At 35.9% G+C, this 17,737-nt stretch overlaps 1 protein-coding gene across 1 annotated transcript in view; it reads left to right on the forward strand.

Annotated features, from left to right (window-relative positions):
- CSMD1 (CUB and Sushi multiple domains 1) overlaps positions 1–17,737 on the forward strand; it is a 1,184,580-nt gene that overhangs the window by 787,726 nt on the left and 379,117 nt on the right. The window contains exon 8 of the mRNA XM_082756691.1: positions 13,204–13,291. Coding sequence (XP_082612817.1) covers positions 13,204–13,291 — 88 coding nt within the window. The remainder of the gene's footprint in view (positions 1–13,203; positions 13,292–17,737) is intronic.

Genomic DNA, 17,737 nt, shown 5'->3' on the forward strand with positions numbered 1-17,737 from the left:
TGAATTGAGCCATGAAACAACAGATCATCTTAACACTATACCTTCACTAGTGGGTGCAAACAGCTATATCTTTGACTTCAGTTGGGAAATACTCTAATCAATAAAATCTCAGTTTTATCTAATGGTTGAGCATTTCACCTATGTAAGCAGCTGTTAGAAATGCATGGTGATTTTTAAAGGGTGATTAATGGGTGAAACCATTGCTTATTCAAAGCTTGTCTCAGCTCAGTAACACTTTGAGGACCAGAATGTATTTAAGAAGCCAGTATAACCTCTTTGCCTCTTTCCCTCAAGAATTAACAGGTTGACATGAATAAGTCACCAGCTCTGTGTTAGAAGGAGGAAAAAGAATTATGAATTATCAGTTTGGCATTTCACCTGAATTAACAGACCCACAAGAATGATTGAGGTTACATATTCAGGAAGAAGAGTGTATCTGACACATAGATGCCATGGAAAATTGTGATAAATGACTTAGATTTTTTTTTTTTTTATTTTTATTATTTGTTATTGTCATAACAAGAAGATTTGGAGGGAACAGTCAAAGCATAACATGTTGCAGCTGACATCCAGCCTGCTAATCTCAATGAAGGGGGAAAAAGAGCCAAGCTGAAATAGTGTTTTAAATGTTTGTGCTGTATGTTTTAAAGATAACCAGAGTATGAGATATTGTATACAGCTGCACATCATTATGTGCAAAAGAAAAACACTTATTTTGATGTTTTTTTACTTCATTACTCTATAACTTGAAACTGAGACTTTACAGAATTAGAGAAAAAAAATGGAACATATTTTATTTGGAGAAATGTTCTGCTCTGAGATTGTTCACTTATCCATGATACAGTGTTTTTCTCTTTTGGAATACTGCCCCTAATTACAGCATTTATAGACAATTTAGGCCACAAGGCATTATAGTCTTACTTCAAGTATACTCTGAGCTACTCTGTGTAAAACATCAGTACAAATTACGTACTGCTGCTATTCTAGTTCTTGCACTTCCACTTGAAAGGCAAAATTCTGTCTTTTGAATTAGTGTCATAAAACATCCACCCTGCAGATTCATGGTATTTAAATGTCAATTTAGGTAGTTTTAATAGCTACTGGATACTTTCAAGTGAGGAATGGAAACAATTGCATACATTTTTTTCAACCAACTTTTGAAAAAAAGTGCTTAAAACATATGTTTATGAGAAAAAATGGTGCTGAGATTTCTGGTATGGTCCTTCTTATTACAAATTTCCATATATTTTCTGATGCCTGCACACAATGTTATCATCATTTTTTGCTGAGTAGGAGCTTGAAAAGTGCATATGGGAATGTAACTACTATAAAAATATATATGCCATGAATCCTATCCCTGAGCTAGGGCATTTCATACTAAGTTGTCAGAAAGTGCTTTGTTGTGCTAAGGATTCACAATGCTGAAGTCCCTCTTGGAACAGGGTACCCAATAGGAAGCAAAGATCATTGCTTTATTTTAATAGAATAGGCAGATAAGCATAAGGAATAGTTTCTATTCTGAACAGATGTATTTTGCACAAAATAGTGTAAAAAAAAGTGTTACTTGAATTTCAGATGCTCACAAAAGTAAATGGTCATGACTCACTTTTGGATTTAGCTATTGAAATGTCACTTTAAACACAACATTACTTGGGGATCTAAATGATCAAAATGACCATTGGAGGAGTCATCTACTGTGGCTGCATGTTAAATATTAAACTTGGAGTTCTTGGGAACTGTAATTCTTATCTAGCTTCTGGTATATCCACAGACAGATTGCTTGCAGGTTTAACCATAAGAACTTTAACTTTAGTAATGCGAAGTTTAGTTGGAATATACTGAATTTATTTCTTGAGAGTGTTGTGCATCCCTTATTGTAGCTAGATATTTGATATTTATCAAATTATATTTATCTCCTGTGAAGAAAGGCTGAGAGAGCTGGGGCTGTTGAATCTGGAGAAGAAAAGGCTCAGGAGTGAACTCATTGCAGCTTTTCAATATGTAAAGTGGGCTTATTGAAAAGATGTAGAGCAACTTTTTCCTGAGGCAGACATGGGACAAGGCAGAATGACTTTAAACTAAAAGAAGGGAGAATTAGATTAGAGGTTAGGAGGAAATTCTTCCCTCAGAAGTTGGTGAGGCACTGGCACAGGTTGCCCAGAGAAGCAGTGGATGCCCCATCCCTGAAAGGTGTTCAAGGCCAGGTTGGACAAGGCCCTGGGCAACTTGGTCTAGTGGGTGGCATCCCTGCCTATTGCAGAGGTTGGAACTAGGTGGTCTAGTTCCAACCCAACCCAAGCTATTCTGTGTTTCTATGATCCTATGATATTTATTCTTGCCAGTTAAATATAGGTATCTCTGCAGTGAACTTCAGTCACAAGCACTACCAAACAGTGTTAATATATGTAAAACAAAACAAAACAAAACAAAACAAATAAACAAATAAACCACCTCCACCACCACCACCACCACCAAAACTTAATTTTGGTATATTCACACAATTATTTACTTTATAACCAAATAAAATGTGTATTGTATTAAAAAAAAAAAAAAAATCTATTTAGTTGAAGTAAGCACAGAAATCACACCATCAAAATTAATGGCTTGGTTCTGTTAAACGTCATGACTTTGGAAAGCCACCATCTCTTCCTTTTCAACTTGAACCAGGATATATATCCTATTAATAGATTCAGTCTGTTCCTGACCCCCTTTATGATTTTAGTATGATTATTTTTTTTTTCTGAGTCAGGAAATAAGACAGATCTTATACTGTCTTTATTCAATTTCTTCCATAAACATAATCAGTGGAAAGACTGAAATTTTAATGATTATGCCGTTTAAGATAGAGACTAGAATTCTCTTCTGCTGTCACAGTAAGCATGCTTGTCCACACATTATATGAATTTCATAGTGTTCATACCTATTAAACCTGTTTATATACCAGAAAATCAGATCTTCTCTGATTTTTTTTTTCCTGTGTATCAGAATATTTTTGCCCTCAGAGAGACCTGAAAAGAAAAGCTTCTATATATGAATTATTAACGTTATATCTGAAAACAATTGCTCACCACAATGTTTGGAATTCATGTCTTTCACTGCCTGAGTATCTTTGTCATACTTACGGACTTTTTTTTTTTTTTCATCTGACCCAAGTAGCTTTTTTTTTTTTTTTTTTTTTTTTTTTTTTGTACTCATACATATTAAATTCAACAAGAGATAAGGGGAGAGAGCTAACCACACCACTGTATTAGTAGATTTATGACCTGGGCATTTTACAGAAAACACGCCTCTAACTACTCAGCTGCACCTTTAAAGAAAATCATTATCAGCTGGTCTGTTCCCTATTTTGTGAGAAATTCAGTCTTCTTGGTGACATCATAGATGTGTAGATGCATTCTGAGCTCATCTAGAGAGAAGGAGATGGTACAGTGCTTAGTCCTGTCAAAACTACAGCTATTAAGCAGGTGAAACTTAAGGGAAGAAAGTGAGGACCACTCATAATTTAAGTGCCTCCAGCTTTAGAGAACAGCTTAACTTCAGGACTAGTTTTGGTCACAAGCTTTAATGTTCTATCTAGGTTTCACATTAGATGGTGTCCTAAATAGCTTGCACAAGGTCACAGAAAACTCAGAGGAAGGCCAAGGAACTGCACTGCTATGTATCAAGTTATCTTAAACTCTAAAACAGCTCCACCCCAGTAGGCTACCCAGTAGTTAGCAGTTATTTTACAATTTTAAACTCTTTCTCAAAGTCAAATTATATTTGTTAAATTCAGCAAACCTCGGACGCTGGACCAGGTTATATCAGTTGAATGCAAAATCCTAAATGTTATATAGAAAAGTTAAATTATCAGTGCAGTATGCCCATAACTATTTTGTGACCTCTTAAACTTGTTACACAGAGCTAGACATTTCACCCTGAAAAGCCAACCAAAACTTTAATAACAGTTGCCACACTAAATAGCAGGTAGCACATTGATTGAAAAATCAATGTTATACATCTATATGTACATGTAAAATACATTAAATGTATAATTATATTAAATAGTAATGAAGGAAGTGAAAAATTATTTAAACGCAGTCATTTTAAAGCTTACTGATATCTAAAATTAAAATTTATAGTCATTTCAGGATTACTGCAGAAATGGCAGTATTCAGTAACATGCTAGATAGCTATTTTAAAATAAAAGAGATAGACTGCCTTGTGAATCAATAAACTATGTTATAAAGTGGCAGTATATTTACAAGTAAATAGCTTTGTAGGGTAACTTTATAACCTGACACTGGTGAAAAATGGAATTTTCCCAACTTCTATGCCACTGAGACAAAACAACAGGTTGGGTTTATTTCTTTTGAAAAGAATGCTTCTGGATATCCCATAAAATGGTTCTTTACTACTGACTCCTCATCAGCATTGTTGTTTCACAGTAAATTACCAAATTTCTTACATTTTGAATGAAGTAGCACTGGAAAAAGCAACTCTTGTTTCTTTGAGCTATGTGTTTAAACCTTACTCATAGCTCAGTGTGTGGTCTGCAAAAGACAAATATGTAATGGCTGTTTCATTTGCATATAAAATTGTTGTTTCTCCTTCATGTCACGTGGCATGCAAAATAAATGGTAATGTGTTTATTAAAAAAAAAAAAATGTATATTTTGCTGATCAGATTAAATCCTTCCTTCTCATCATTACTAGTCTTACACTCTCTATCTGACTTCACTGAAGTCAGGATTTTCCATTTCCCTTTGTTTGAGTATTATATAATGGTGATACAGTAAAATACTTCCTCATGATTGGAAAGAAGTACTTTTCTGCCAAATTCTGGGTTTTGGAAAAGGTGCAAAAATATCATCACCTGCAGCAAGTCATGAAATAATACTGGATTCTGAAGTCCAGTTTGAAAACTAGTCACTAGAGAGTTTCTAGTATCTTTGTATGAAAACTCTTTTATGTTATAAGAACTTGCGAGGCTTTATGACTATAGGTGAGCCCTGAACAGTTTTACTCTAAGCAAGCCACAAATATAGCACAATACAGTTGTTAGGCGGTGATGTGAGAACGGTTTTTGTCTGTCTTCCCTTTGTGACTTTGAGCAACGTGAAAACGTGATTTAGATCATTATTTACCAACAGGATTAATGAAGGGGCAATGTTTTGAAATTGATAACTTTTATAAATCATAAATTAAACAACAAAAATGATTGTACATTCTCAGGTATGGAGAGCTTCAGTTTAGCAAGTCTTAGTAAGTGATAGATTTTGCAGTCTTAAGGTATTCTTACTATAGTTTATGGTTTAAATTCCTTAATAATAGCAAACAAAATGCTAACTTGTACATTCCATGGGCTGGAACTGTATTTTATCATTGGGGAGTGAATTTTAATTATCTGAAAATTGCAGCATTTTGGAGTTATTTATTGCACTTGAGTTAACAGTACTTGTTGGCAATAGTAGCTTGCGTGTGTACCTTCAGTTGAAGGAAGTTGGAAGCATGCTATGGACCATAGTTGGTCTGTTTCAGGCAAACTCAATTGTCGGTTCCTTGGATCTGATGAATTCAACACGTGCTCAGGTGGCCAAGAAGGCCAACAGCATCCTGGCTTGCATAAGAAACAGTGTAGCCAGCAGGGCTAGGGAGGTGATCGTCCCCCTGTACTCGGCTCTGGTGAGGCTGCACCTCGAGTACTGTGTTCAGTTTTGGGCCCCTCGCTACAAGAAGGACATCGAGGTGCTTGAGCGAGTCCAGAGAAGGGTGACGAAGCTGGTGAGGGGCCTGGAGAACAAGTCCTACGAGGAGTGGCTGAGGGAGCTGGGATTGTTCAGCCTGGAGAAAAGGAGGCTCAGGGGTGACTTTATCGCACTCTGCAGGTACCTTACAGGAGGCTGTAGCGAGGTGGGGGTTGGTCTATTCTCCCATGTGCCTGGCAACGGGACGAGGGGGAATGGGCTAAAGTTGAGCCAGGGGAGTTTTAGGTTGGATGTTAGGAAGAACTTCTTTACTGAAAGGGTTGTGAGGCATTGGAACAGGCTGCCCAGGGAAGTGGTGGAGTCACCATCCCTGGAACTCTTTAAAAGGTGTTTAGATTAGGGATATGGTTTAGTGGGGACTATTAGTGTTATGTCAGGGGTTGGACTCGATGATCTTGAGGTCTCTTCCAACCTAGAAATTCTGTGATTCTGTGATTCTGTGAAAATCTGGTGTATGCAATTAGCAAAGGATACTCAGTATTTCATGACAAAGACTTTGAACTAGCTTCCTGAAACTAGTTTAACTGTTGAACTACAAAACTTTAATTGCCTGTTCTCCCTTGCTTATCACTTCCTTCTCTTCTTTCTGTCTGGTTGTCAGTAATCAACCACTGCTAGTAGGTGCAACACATTGGAAATCTCCCCAAAAAATGTATTTGCAAACAAACAAAAAAAAAAACCTTCTGATGTATAGACAGCCTGACCATTAAAAATTTTCCCACATTCGTTCTTTCATTTTTATTTGCATAACTCAAAAAATTTGAAAGCTTGAAATTATCCTCAGGATAGGAATAACTGATATTTTCAAGCATAAAGCAATATTTTCAAGCATAGCAATACTTATTGTGGAAACTTTCATTCAGTAAATTCTATGAATAAACTTGCTAATTGAAGCTTTTGTATCCTAAAATCTTCCTTTTCGTCCATTAATTCAAAATTTTTAAATAAATAAAAAAGAAATCTCCAGCATATTCCAGAATTTTATACAATAATAATCTTTTTTACTTTTACTCCACATATTGTCATGTCAAGAAAATTAAGTATATGGATTTATTTTTCTTTTCTAGCAATGATGGTTTTCATTGTTATACATAACAAGTAACTTCAAGTGCATTTCATAAAGAATAATTGAAATGTTTTGGGTTTGCTTTTGAAGCAAAATCATTTAATGACCAAAATTATATCTAGAATTATTTAATATTTATATATATATTTGAATCAAACTTCAGAATTAAAATGTAAATAAATGTAAATAAATGTAAATGTATAGAACTTACAAATAATAAAGATGTCTCATTAATTAGTGCAGATCTTATCCTGTTTGACTGATACAGTGTCATTGCACTTATGTGTGATTTCTTGGCTGGAAAGAGGCTGCTATTTACATGTCAGATTTTATTTGCATCATAATAGAGAGATAAAGTACTCATTCATTGTAAAGTCTTGTTCAGTTTACCAACTTGTCAGTCTGCACTAGAAACACTGCCATTTCTTATAATATCTTTCCACAGTGCATTTTGGGGTCTTTTATTTTCTTTAACCTCCAGGCAGGATTTGACAAGGCTGTCTTGTAGGTGATTCTGGTAATTTTTTGGTTTAATTTGAAAAGCATTCAGAACATATTATTGAATGAATATATGCGCCTGGGTTTATGTTGTTTTTTTTTTTTCCTTTTTTTTAAAAAAAAAAATATCACTAGATCACTAGGAGAATGTGTAAATGACCAAAGGACCAAAGAGACTGCCAAAACCTATTAAAATTGAGGTGTTGCAGCTTGAAATATGGATACCAACTATTTGTTACCAATGGGTACTGAAGAAATATATGTGGTATAATTCATCTATACATATTTATTTTTCTTTTTTTTTTTTTGCTGCAAAGTCTAGCCCTTCAAAGTATGTATCACATGATTTATGTGAACATGAGTAGATCATTAATGTAAATTGAGATTCCAAATGCATCTAAAGCAGGGCAGCTGATCTGGAGTAGGACTGATACTGTAACATGGGAGATCTTGTGTTGCTTGTATTGCTGCGTGAAATGTGTGTTGCACCATCCCTTTTTCCCGCTTAATACTACTGTCTGATTAAGGTTAAAAACTTCCCAAATGCTGAGTTAAATAAGGATATTAATGTGTCTGCTATTTGTTTACGTCATGATCAAGACTTTTTAAAGTCTGATTTCTGATTACAGTTACTACCAGTCATTCTTCTGAACTGTTGTGTAAGAATCAGAACATGTGAAACATCTTACAGGAGTTCTAGTTTTACTAGGTTATGTACCAAGTAAAACAATATACAACTTCCAAAACTGTCAAAACTATAGTCCACATGACACTATCTGAAAAAAAAAATGGAAGAAATCAGGTTGATTTGTTCTCAGTAAAAGAAAGAATAGGTCTTGTTATAAAATGGAAATTTGATAAACCAAATCAAGTCTTAATCATAGAAGTTGTATATAGTCTGAAAAACTGTCCATTACGTTAATGAACTCACTTCTCTTCCAATATTTCTGCAGAAAGGCCTCCAAATTCTTAGTTTTGCCGTATAATATGAAGTTCCAGAGTCAAAATTTGTCCACTGAGAATGCTCTGTCTCTATACCAAAGACATGTCTGGTGGTTGAAGCATCTCTGATGTTCTCAAACTCTCTGTTAAAAGAAGAAAAAGACAGAGTTCTGTTATACTCTACCGTAGCTACTATTTCAAAAATAAACAAATAAATAAATAAACCTGACTAGAATCTTTCCTCTCTGTTCTCCCTACCCTGTGACTTCAAATACTTTTTCTGATGTTAGTGTCATGGAATATACAGTGTTTTCTCTAGCTGATGGTGCCTTGAAGAACTGTGTGCAATTAGGATAAAGTGTGAGGAATCATCTATGTAAAGCAATATGTTACTTTGATATTTGCCTGCATTATATACATCTAAACTTATTTTTTTGTAAACAGAAAGGCTATACTGAGAATGTTTTAAGAATACCTCTGGAGGTTATCACATCCAACACTCCTGCTCAAGCATTGATGCCTGAGGCAGATGTCTCAAAAGCAGAGCTTTTGAAGATCTTCAAGGAATAAAAGGCTGATATTAAGAGTTAGAAAATACATGTAGGTGTGTGATTTAAAACAATTTGGTGTCCTAAATTTCTTTGTCATTAAATACAGGCTTAAAAATGTTCAGTTTATGTTCACAATATTTAGAAATATTGCTAGTATTTTAAGATAAACACTACTAATGAGTGCATGGTTGTGCCAAAGTTACTACATAATTTATATTAATTTCTAAATTTTTAAATCTTTACATAGAAAAATTACTTCCACTTTCTTTCATACCTTCCTTGTTTTTAAATTTGAAAATTCTAAAATGAAAAATTGAGATGATAGTTAAAATTGAGGTAGTCTCTGACTGAGCTTTGAAAGTAAAGAGAAGTAATTTATGTTTGATGTGAAAAAGTAAACAGGAACTTCACAGAGTTCAACAAGGGGAAGTGCAAAGTCCTGCAGCTGGGGAAGAACAGCCTTATGCATTCCAGGGGCTGACTGGCTGGAGAGCAGCCTTGTAGAAATGGATGTGGGGGTCCTGCTAGACACCATATGAACATGAGACAGCAATGGGCCTTTGCCACAAAGAAGGCTAATTGTATGCTTGGCTACATTATGCAAAGTGTTGCTAAAAAGTCAAGAGAGGTGATCCTTTTCCTCTGATCAGCACTGGTGAGGCCACACCTGGAGCACTGTGTCCAGTTCTAGGTTCCATGCTTCCACTACAAGGGAGACATGGATGTAATGGAGAGAGTCCAACAAAGAGCCTGAGGGCACTGAAGCATCTCTCCCATGAGGAAAGACTGAGAGATCTGGAAGTCTTCAGCCTGGAGTAGAGAAGACTTGAGAGATTTATCAGTGTATATAAATACTTGAAGGAAAAGTGTAAAGGGGATGAATCCAGGTTCCTTTCAGTGGTTCCCAGTGACTGGACAAGAGGCAATGGGCACAAACTTAAAGACAAGAGGTTCCAACATCAGAAAATACGTTACCCTGCAGATGACTGAGCACTAGCACAGGTTGTCCAGAGAGGTTGTAGTCTCCCTCCTTGAAGATCTTCAGAAACTGCCTGGATGTGGTCCTGGGCAAGTGGCTTTAGGTGTACTTGCTTGAGCAGAAGGGTTGGATGTGATGACCTCCAGAGGTCGCATCCAACCTCAACCGTTCTGTGATTCTCCATTTCTGTGAAATCAGAAGAAAGATGCAAAAAGTATGAAACACTATAAAGCCCTGGGTAAATGTAACCTTATACAAGATCATTTTGAGAGAGCACAAACAGGTCTTTCAAGGGCACACAGAAGCATTTTTCTTTAAAGGTATTATGAAAGTTTGGGCAAGTGACTGGATGAATTGAAGCAAATGTCTAAGGCCTTTAGAAAGAGACTGCAAGGATTAAACATATTCAGGAACAGAGATACTCAAATCACAGATGATACTTTCTTGTCCCACATGTTATAGATCTCAGTAGCAGTGGATAATGCTCCACTGCTGTGGATAAAGGAAAAATCAGACAGGATTGACACAAGATAAAAGTTTCTGACAGGGATTTGTTTAGGCATCTTTTCATCTGCTCTTAGTCTGAATGCTAAAAGATATTTTAAGTAAATTAAAAAATACTGGCAGGTAAAGGTTTTAAGCGTATTGACATGTAAAATTATATATTTATATATACATATATGCACTAAAGTCCCTGGTGTCTTTGATTTATATCTAAAATTAATAAATGGTTTCATTAATTTGTGAAATTTATTCTTTTTTCCCCACATGGAAAGATAAAAACAGACAGGCTTGTTTTACAGGGAATTGGATTTATTTTGTTTTGACAGCATGTCATACAACCACCATCTGTTAAAAAAACACTTGACAGTTCATTGGGGAAAGTAGAAGGTAAAACTCAAGCAATGTTTAGCAAGGACTGTAGACATCCAGGAAGATGTGCTGAGTTCCAGACAGATGATACCTGCTCCATTTCAAGAGGCAGTATTTCTCTGGGTAAATGGCAGCCTGATACTGATGTGAGAATGTGTTGACAGGGGAAAGTAGTGTCTGAGAGGAAAATTTTGCAAAGACGAGCTTCCATCTGGGGAGATCATTTCATTCAGTAGTATAAGTAAGGTTTCAGTCAACATTTCCTGGTGTCCAAAACAAAATACTTATGCATTTTGTATATATGTTTGCAAAAGATTCACTGCAATGCGTTTCCACTTAAAACATCATAGGAAATGCAGTGCTCTCTACCTGGTACTACAGTGGTTATAAGTTGTTTCAGTTTTAGTGAACTTGGTATGTTGAATAACTGTTTCTGTCAAATTCCTTATTTTCATTTTTTTGGTGATTAAGTAGTCAAAATTGAACCCCACTCTCAGTAACAAAGCTACATTTCTGTGCCCAAAGCAATAAATGTTTATTTTTTTGCGTGTTTATTTTTTACTGAAAAACGGAAGAATTGCTAGTAGGCAGTTTATTTATTTTAAGGAACACAAGCAGGCTGTTTATTTAGCAAAATTATTATTTTTTTACTATAAAAGCGTTTCAATGCTGACACTTCCTGAGAAACTACAAAGTTAAACTCTCGGATTAAAATGCATGTTTACCAGGTACTAGAAACTTGTCATGAAAGCCCTTATTCACAAACACACACAAATCTTTATTAATCCAAGTGAAACTAGCAGGACTGGGCTCTTGGTTTGAAGTGTTTTCAGGATGGTGACTTGTAGTTGTTTGGTTTTTTTTTTGTCAAGCTGGACTGGATTTTTACTCAAACTTTATTTATTTTTCAGGTTTATTATTATTATTATTATTATTATGTAGCGTATATTGCTAATTAACTTATAAAAAGAAATATTTCTGGACAGACAATATACAATAAGTAGAGTTAAAAAATAATGCAAAAATTAGGTGGTTCCTTTCCTTTTGTATATTTTTAAAACATTCTATATGCCAAAACAGAAAAGAAAAATAACTAATCTTAAAATATACTGTAATTGTTGCAGTTTCTCTATTATAAGAAGAAGCTATCTTCTTCAAAATGTTCAAATCAAGCATTTTGGTACTTCAAAGAGCTTTGTCCTTAGTTCCTGAATTAATTTTTTGTAGTGCTGCAGTGCAGGGTTTTTTGTTTTTTTTTTATCTTTGGGTCTCTTGTAAAACACTGGTTTTCATATAAATTAATCGTCTCTGATGCTGCTGAAGATTTATACCTCTTACCATTTGACTGTATATATCCTGCTTGTCACCATTCTTTCTGACACTATTCAATTTGAAATTACATCACTGTGTAGGAAAACCAACCACTTTTTACATCTGATCTCTGCTCACCTTTCACTCATAATGCTGTCATCTGTAATCCACTCAGGCTTCTGTAATTTATTTTGTGCAGCTAAAATATTACAACCAACTATTATTGTTGTTGTTGTTGTTGTTGTTATTATTATTATTATTATTCAGGAAGAACATTCTACCTTGTTATTAATGGTTTTCCCAAAATTTTTTAAGATGAAAATGAGATCCACAAATTTCAAGTAGCTCCATACTTTTGTGGAGAAGTGTGTCTTCCTATGCATATACACACATATGTGTAGAAAGAAAGTGTATGCATTAAGCCTTGTGCTCCCTTACTTTTTTTCTTTATGACTAATTACTTTTAATTACACATATTCCTTAAGCACTTTTTTACAAATTCAGAATTAAAAAGTGAAAATTGAATGCTCAATTCATTTTGAGTTTTGAGAGGACTACATAACTGATATTAAATTAAATGCCTGACAATCCAGAATGGACAAAAGGAATGGAAGAGTGTAGGCCATCTTCTCATTTCTTTTTTAACTGAAAGCACAAAAAAAAGAAATTTTAAAGCTCGATTTCATATACAGATATTCACCTGGTTACAAATACATCACTCTTTGGGGTTTTCTGTATGTTTTCTTAGATGAACTATATCATAAAAATATGCATTACAGCATTACAGTTGGGATCTTAGCTTTTGTATGTTTCAAGTATTATGGACAGAAGCTTAAGGGAGATATAATTTTCTCAAACTGTAGTCTCACAATGCCATGCTGTGAATATTTCAGGAGGTGACTTTGTGAATGTTGTTCTTCCTGTCTGAGAGAAGTCATGAATACTAGGGCATACATAAAATGATGACTGACTATGGGAAATCAATCATTTATTTTCCCCCAGAAGAAAAATGTTTGATTTTTTTTAATCATAACTAAAGAAAATAAACAGTACATCCAAGAACTCAATTTAATGAGGCTTATTTTTTTGTCAAAATTCATATTGTTTCAAGAAAAATAAATATTAATATGCATATGGTTAGATTCTGGCCATATATGTTAATGTATGGGAAAATTGACGAGTCATCTCGTCAATTATCCATGACTAATTATTTTTTTTTTTTACCTTTATTTTGCAGTGACCCAAGGTGGAGATGCAGTTGCATCTGATACATGTCCTGATCCTGGAATTCCTGAGAATGGGAAAAGGGTGGGCTCTGACTTCAGGTAGGCATGTTTAATTGTATTTGTGATTAAGAAGATATTTATAGGTACAGAACATGCAGCTGCAGATATTCATTCTCTCTGTAGTTCTGAATGTGTTGAGTCTTTGTCAAAATAGTTCCGGTCTACTGCAGCTCTTGATTGTTTTATGCTTTCATTTCTTCTTTTAAATTAATTCATTTTAAAAAGGGATTTTAGAACCTAATAATCTTGTCTGTGTATGAAAAGGCAGAACTCTCTGGAGAGTATAGAAGAGGGAACAGAGAAAATTGTTTGTTTTCCCACTATATAAAGGTTGTTAAAAGGCTTGGAAAACATGGCAACTTCATTGTCTGAGACAGGGATGTATGTTGTCTCCTTGCTTTGTTTGTTTTCAGACTATGTTTGTATTCATTAAAAAAAGAAGATGAGGTCAAATAGACTCCTGTCTATTCATCTGTCCTAGATGAAGGTTTTTCTTTCCCTCTTGGGGAAAAAAAAAAAAAAAAACAAGACTTCAAGGTGTTGCAAAGAAGAGAGTCAAAGCAAGGAGATGGAACCTTCAGCTCAAGCAGAGATTTATAAATTACTCAGCAGGGAATGGACAACCAGACCTAAGAAGGAATGGAAAGGAAAACTTTATAGGAATTAGAAGAAATTGTGAAAGGTCTCTGCAACTCCGGAGCAGGTTAATCAAGCTTATTGTTCCTGTTCAAATCAAGGGCATAATGGACAGGGGAAGAATCATTTAAAAAATCATTCTACTTCTGACTAACCTTCTTTGGATTTTTCTCAATTTACCCTCAAAGGAGTTTGAGAACTCATAAACAACTCCAATGTTAAGAGAATCAGTTGTATGCAAAGTCATGATTTCCTTACCGACTGGACAATACTTAAATGTATTTTAAAAATAATAAACTGAAATAAGCTTTTCAATACATAGGATAAAATATTATAGAAACATCCAGCAGATGTTTACTGTTATCTGTTCTATATATTGTGATTCAACTTGGCATGTACAGCTGCTGCAAGGGAAACTGTAAGCTACAAAAATATAATATGCCACTCCTCTCTGAAGGTCTGTTGTTTTATTAAAACAAATGCAAGTTTTATCTAGGCCTTAATTAATGCTTGATGTGTTGAGGAGAGAAACTTCAGCTGGAAGAAGACTGGGTAAAAATGGGATACTAAAATCTAGTTATTTCTCAAGATGTTGTGGGATGTCTGTGTGTATTCATCTTAGTGAAACCTGCATACATTTACTGTTATTTTGAAGAGTATTTTACTTTAATATCTGTAAAAATATGCATCAGTTTTCCTCCTCTGTTTTAGCACTCTCCTCATTACATAAAGGGTACAGAGCATACCTCTTTTTCTGAATTCCTCCAAATCAAATACTTAGCTGAACAAATAGCAATAGGCAGCATCTAGAATCACTCTGCTATTAGTGGAGAGAAACAAGCATCTCTAGAAAGATGTAACCTCTTAACTTAAATGTTTAATGCAAAATAGAATGAACTCACACTGGAAGTGAATTCTCAGTCCATTAACTATAGATACGAGTGAGTTCAGCAGGTCAGGAAGGCGAGTATGTGACATACAACAAGTGGCTAAGAGAGCTGGGTTTGCTCAGCCTCAACAGAATCTCAAAGATACTGTTGCAACCTACATCTACTAAAGAGGAGGGTGCAGAGAAGAGAAAGCTGGATTCTTCTCAGAGGTGCACAGCAACAACAGTAGAGGCAATGGACACAAGCTGGGGCATGGGAAATTCCTATTAGATACAGGATTATTTAATTTATATATATATACATATATATAATGTGTGAAGATGGTCAAACACTAGAGAAAGTTTTCAAGAGAGTTTATGAAATCCGGGGAGGCATCCAGTGCTTAGCTGAACAAGGTTCTGAGCTCACTGTCCTAATTAAACTTGCTTGGAGTAGGTGTCTCTAGATTAAATGTCCTCCAGAGGCCTCTTTCACAACATGCATCTCAGAGTCCTGAGGGAACCGGCTGATGTAGTTGCCAAGCCTTTCTCCATCATACTTGAAAAGTCAGACCAGTCAGGTGAAGTCCCTGGTGACTGAAAAAAGAGAAACATCACTCTCATTTTTAAAAAGAAGGACCTGGGGAACTCCAGACTGGTGAGCCTCACCTCTGTGAGGGAAGACCATCGAACAGATTGTCCTGGAAGCAATGTCAAAGCACATGCAAGACAATGAGGTGATATGAGACAGCCAGCACAGCTTCACCAAGAACAAATCATGCCTGACCAATTTGGTGGCCTTCTATGATGGAGTGACTGCATCAGTCAACAAGGGAAAACCAACCAATGCCAACTACCTGGACTTCTGTACAGACTTTGACACGGTCCCACATGACATCTTGATCTCCAAATCGGAGAGAAATTGATTTGAAGGGTAGACCATTGAGTGGATAAAGAATTGACTTGAGGGCTCTAGCCAGTGTGGTCAGTGATGTCCAGGTGGAGGCTGGTGACGAGCAGTGTGCCTCAGGAGTCTATCTTGGGATCAGTGCTGTTTAATATCTTTATCAACAATATAGAGAATGGGATTGATTGTACCCTAAGCAAGATTGCAGAAGACACCAAGCTGAGTGGTGCAGTTGATGCAACAGAAGGAAGGGATGCCATCCAGAGGGATCTGGACAGGCTTGAGAAGTGGGTCTATGTGTACCTAATGAGGTTCAACAAGTTCAAGTGCAAGGCGCTGCACCTGGGTTGGGGCGATCCCAAAGACAAGGACAGACTGGGAGAACTTATGGAGAGCAGCCCTGCAGAAAAGGACTTGGGGGTTCTGGTGGATAAAAATATTGACATAAGCCAGCAGTGCACACTTACAGCCCAGAAGGCCAACAGCATCCTGGGCTGCATCAACAGAGGCCAGCAGGTTGAGGGAGGTGATTGACCCCCTCTGCTCTGCCCTTGTGAGTTCCCACTTGGAGTCCTGCATCCAGGTCAGGCGTCTGCCACACAAGAATAATGTTGATTTGTTAGAACGGGTCCAGAGGAGAGCAAGGAAGTTGTTCAGAGGGCTGCAGCACCTCTTGTATGAGGAAAGGCTGAGAAAGCTGGGACTGTTCAGCCTGGAGAAAAGAAAGCTCAGCGGTGACATTATTGCAGATTTTCAGTACCTAAAGGAGGCTTTAAAAAAAGATGGAGAGTGACTTCTTTTTTTTTTGTTTTGCTCAGGAAGACAATGACAAGACAAGGGGGAATAGTTTTAACATGAACTATTATGTAGAGGGGAGATATAGATTAGAGGTTAGGAGGAAATTCTTCCCTCAGAATTTGGTGAGGCACTGGCACAGGTTGCCTGGAGAAGCTGTGGATGCCCCATCCCTGGAGGTGTTCAAGGCCAGGAATGAGGCCCTGGCAACCTGGTCTAGTGGGTGGCATCCCTGCCTATTTCAGGAGGTTGGAACTAGGTGGTCTTTAAGGTCACCACCATCCTAAGCCATTCTATGTTTCCAAGATTCTATAATTCTATGATTCTTTCAACGTGATTTATTCTATGAATCTATGAATCTTGTGCAGATTTTAAGTGTTTATGTTACGTTTGTTATACAGAATGGGCTGAGCAGACTCTCATCCATCTAGTTATGGTCCAAATCAGCAGCGTATGAATAATCATTAAGCAATGACTGCACATGCATTGTTAAGCTGTAAGATAGGAAAAAGAATAAGTTTCTCTTCTCCTCTAGCTGTAGCCTGGGTTTGGAAGAGAAAGGGATCTAAAACTATTTTGATGAAACAGGTGTAAACATCCGAAAACTGGGAGAGCTCAACATGAAATGAGCATGAAATTCTCAAGAGGGAAAGCCCCAAAGAACCTTAAAGTTCAAAGTATATTTTAAGATATCTGAGACCATCTAATGTCAAAGAACCCCAACAAACATACATAACTGTATTATGCTGACAACCTCTTATGACTGAATGTAAGTAATCTTAAAAGATTACTCTTATGGGCAATGCTTACTCAACTGACAGAGCAAGGCTATTCACCTCCTTCCTCCACCCCATTCATCCTCTAATAATACTTTCCTTTCACCTAATGTATCTTCCTGTTTACAGGGAAAAGTGAATGTATAAAGTGTTCAAAACTAGCAAAAGAAACATCATGTAAGAGATGATAAATAAAACATATCAATATGATATGTTGATCACTTATTATTTCTCTGCATATTGTGGGTCTTCAATTCTGAGAGAAAAAAAAAAAAAAAAAAAAAAAAAAGTATTTTGTTTCTAAACCCTATTTGTTATCTGAAAGCTAATTACGTACCGGCAAATGTTTTTCATGTATTATCAACTCATTTTTTATATCTATTTAAAAGCTATCTTAGCTGTTTTAAAGTGTAGCTATCTATGTCTAGTTTGATATTTAAATAAGAGAATTTGGCTGGAATTTAGTTTTTCTTTCTCTGAAATGAAAAATTAAGCTCTTATAT

This window comes from Aythya marila (genome assembly GCF_965140915.1).
Source record: "Aythya marila genome assembly, chromosome: 3".
Classification (NCBI taxonomy): Eukaryota; Metazoa; Chordata; class Aves; order Anseriformes; family Anatidae; genus Aythya; species Aythya marila.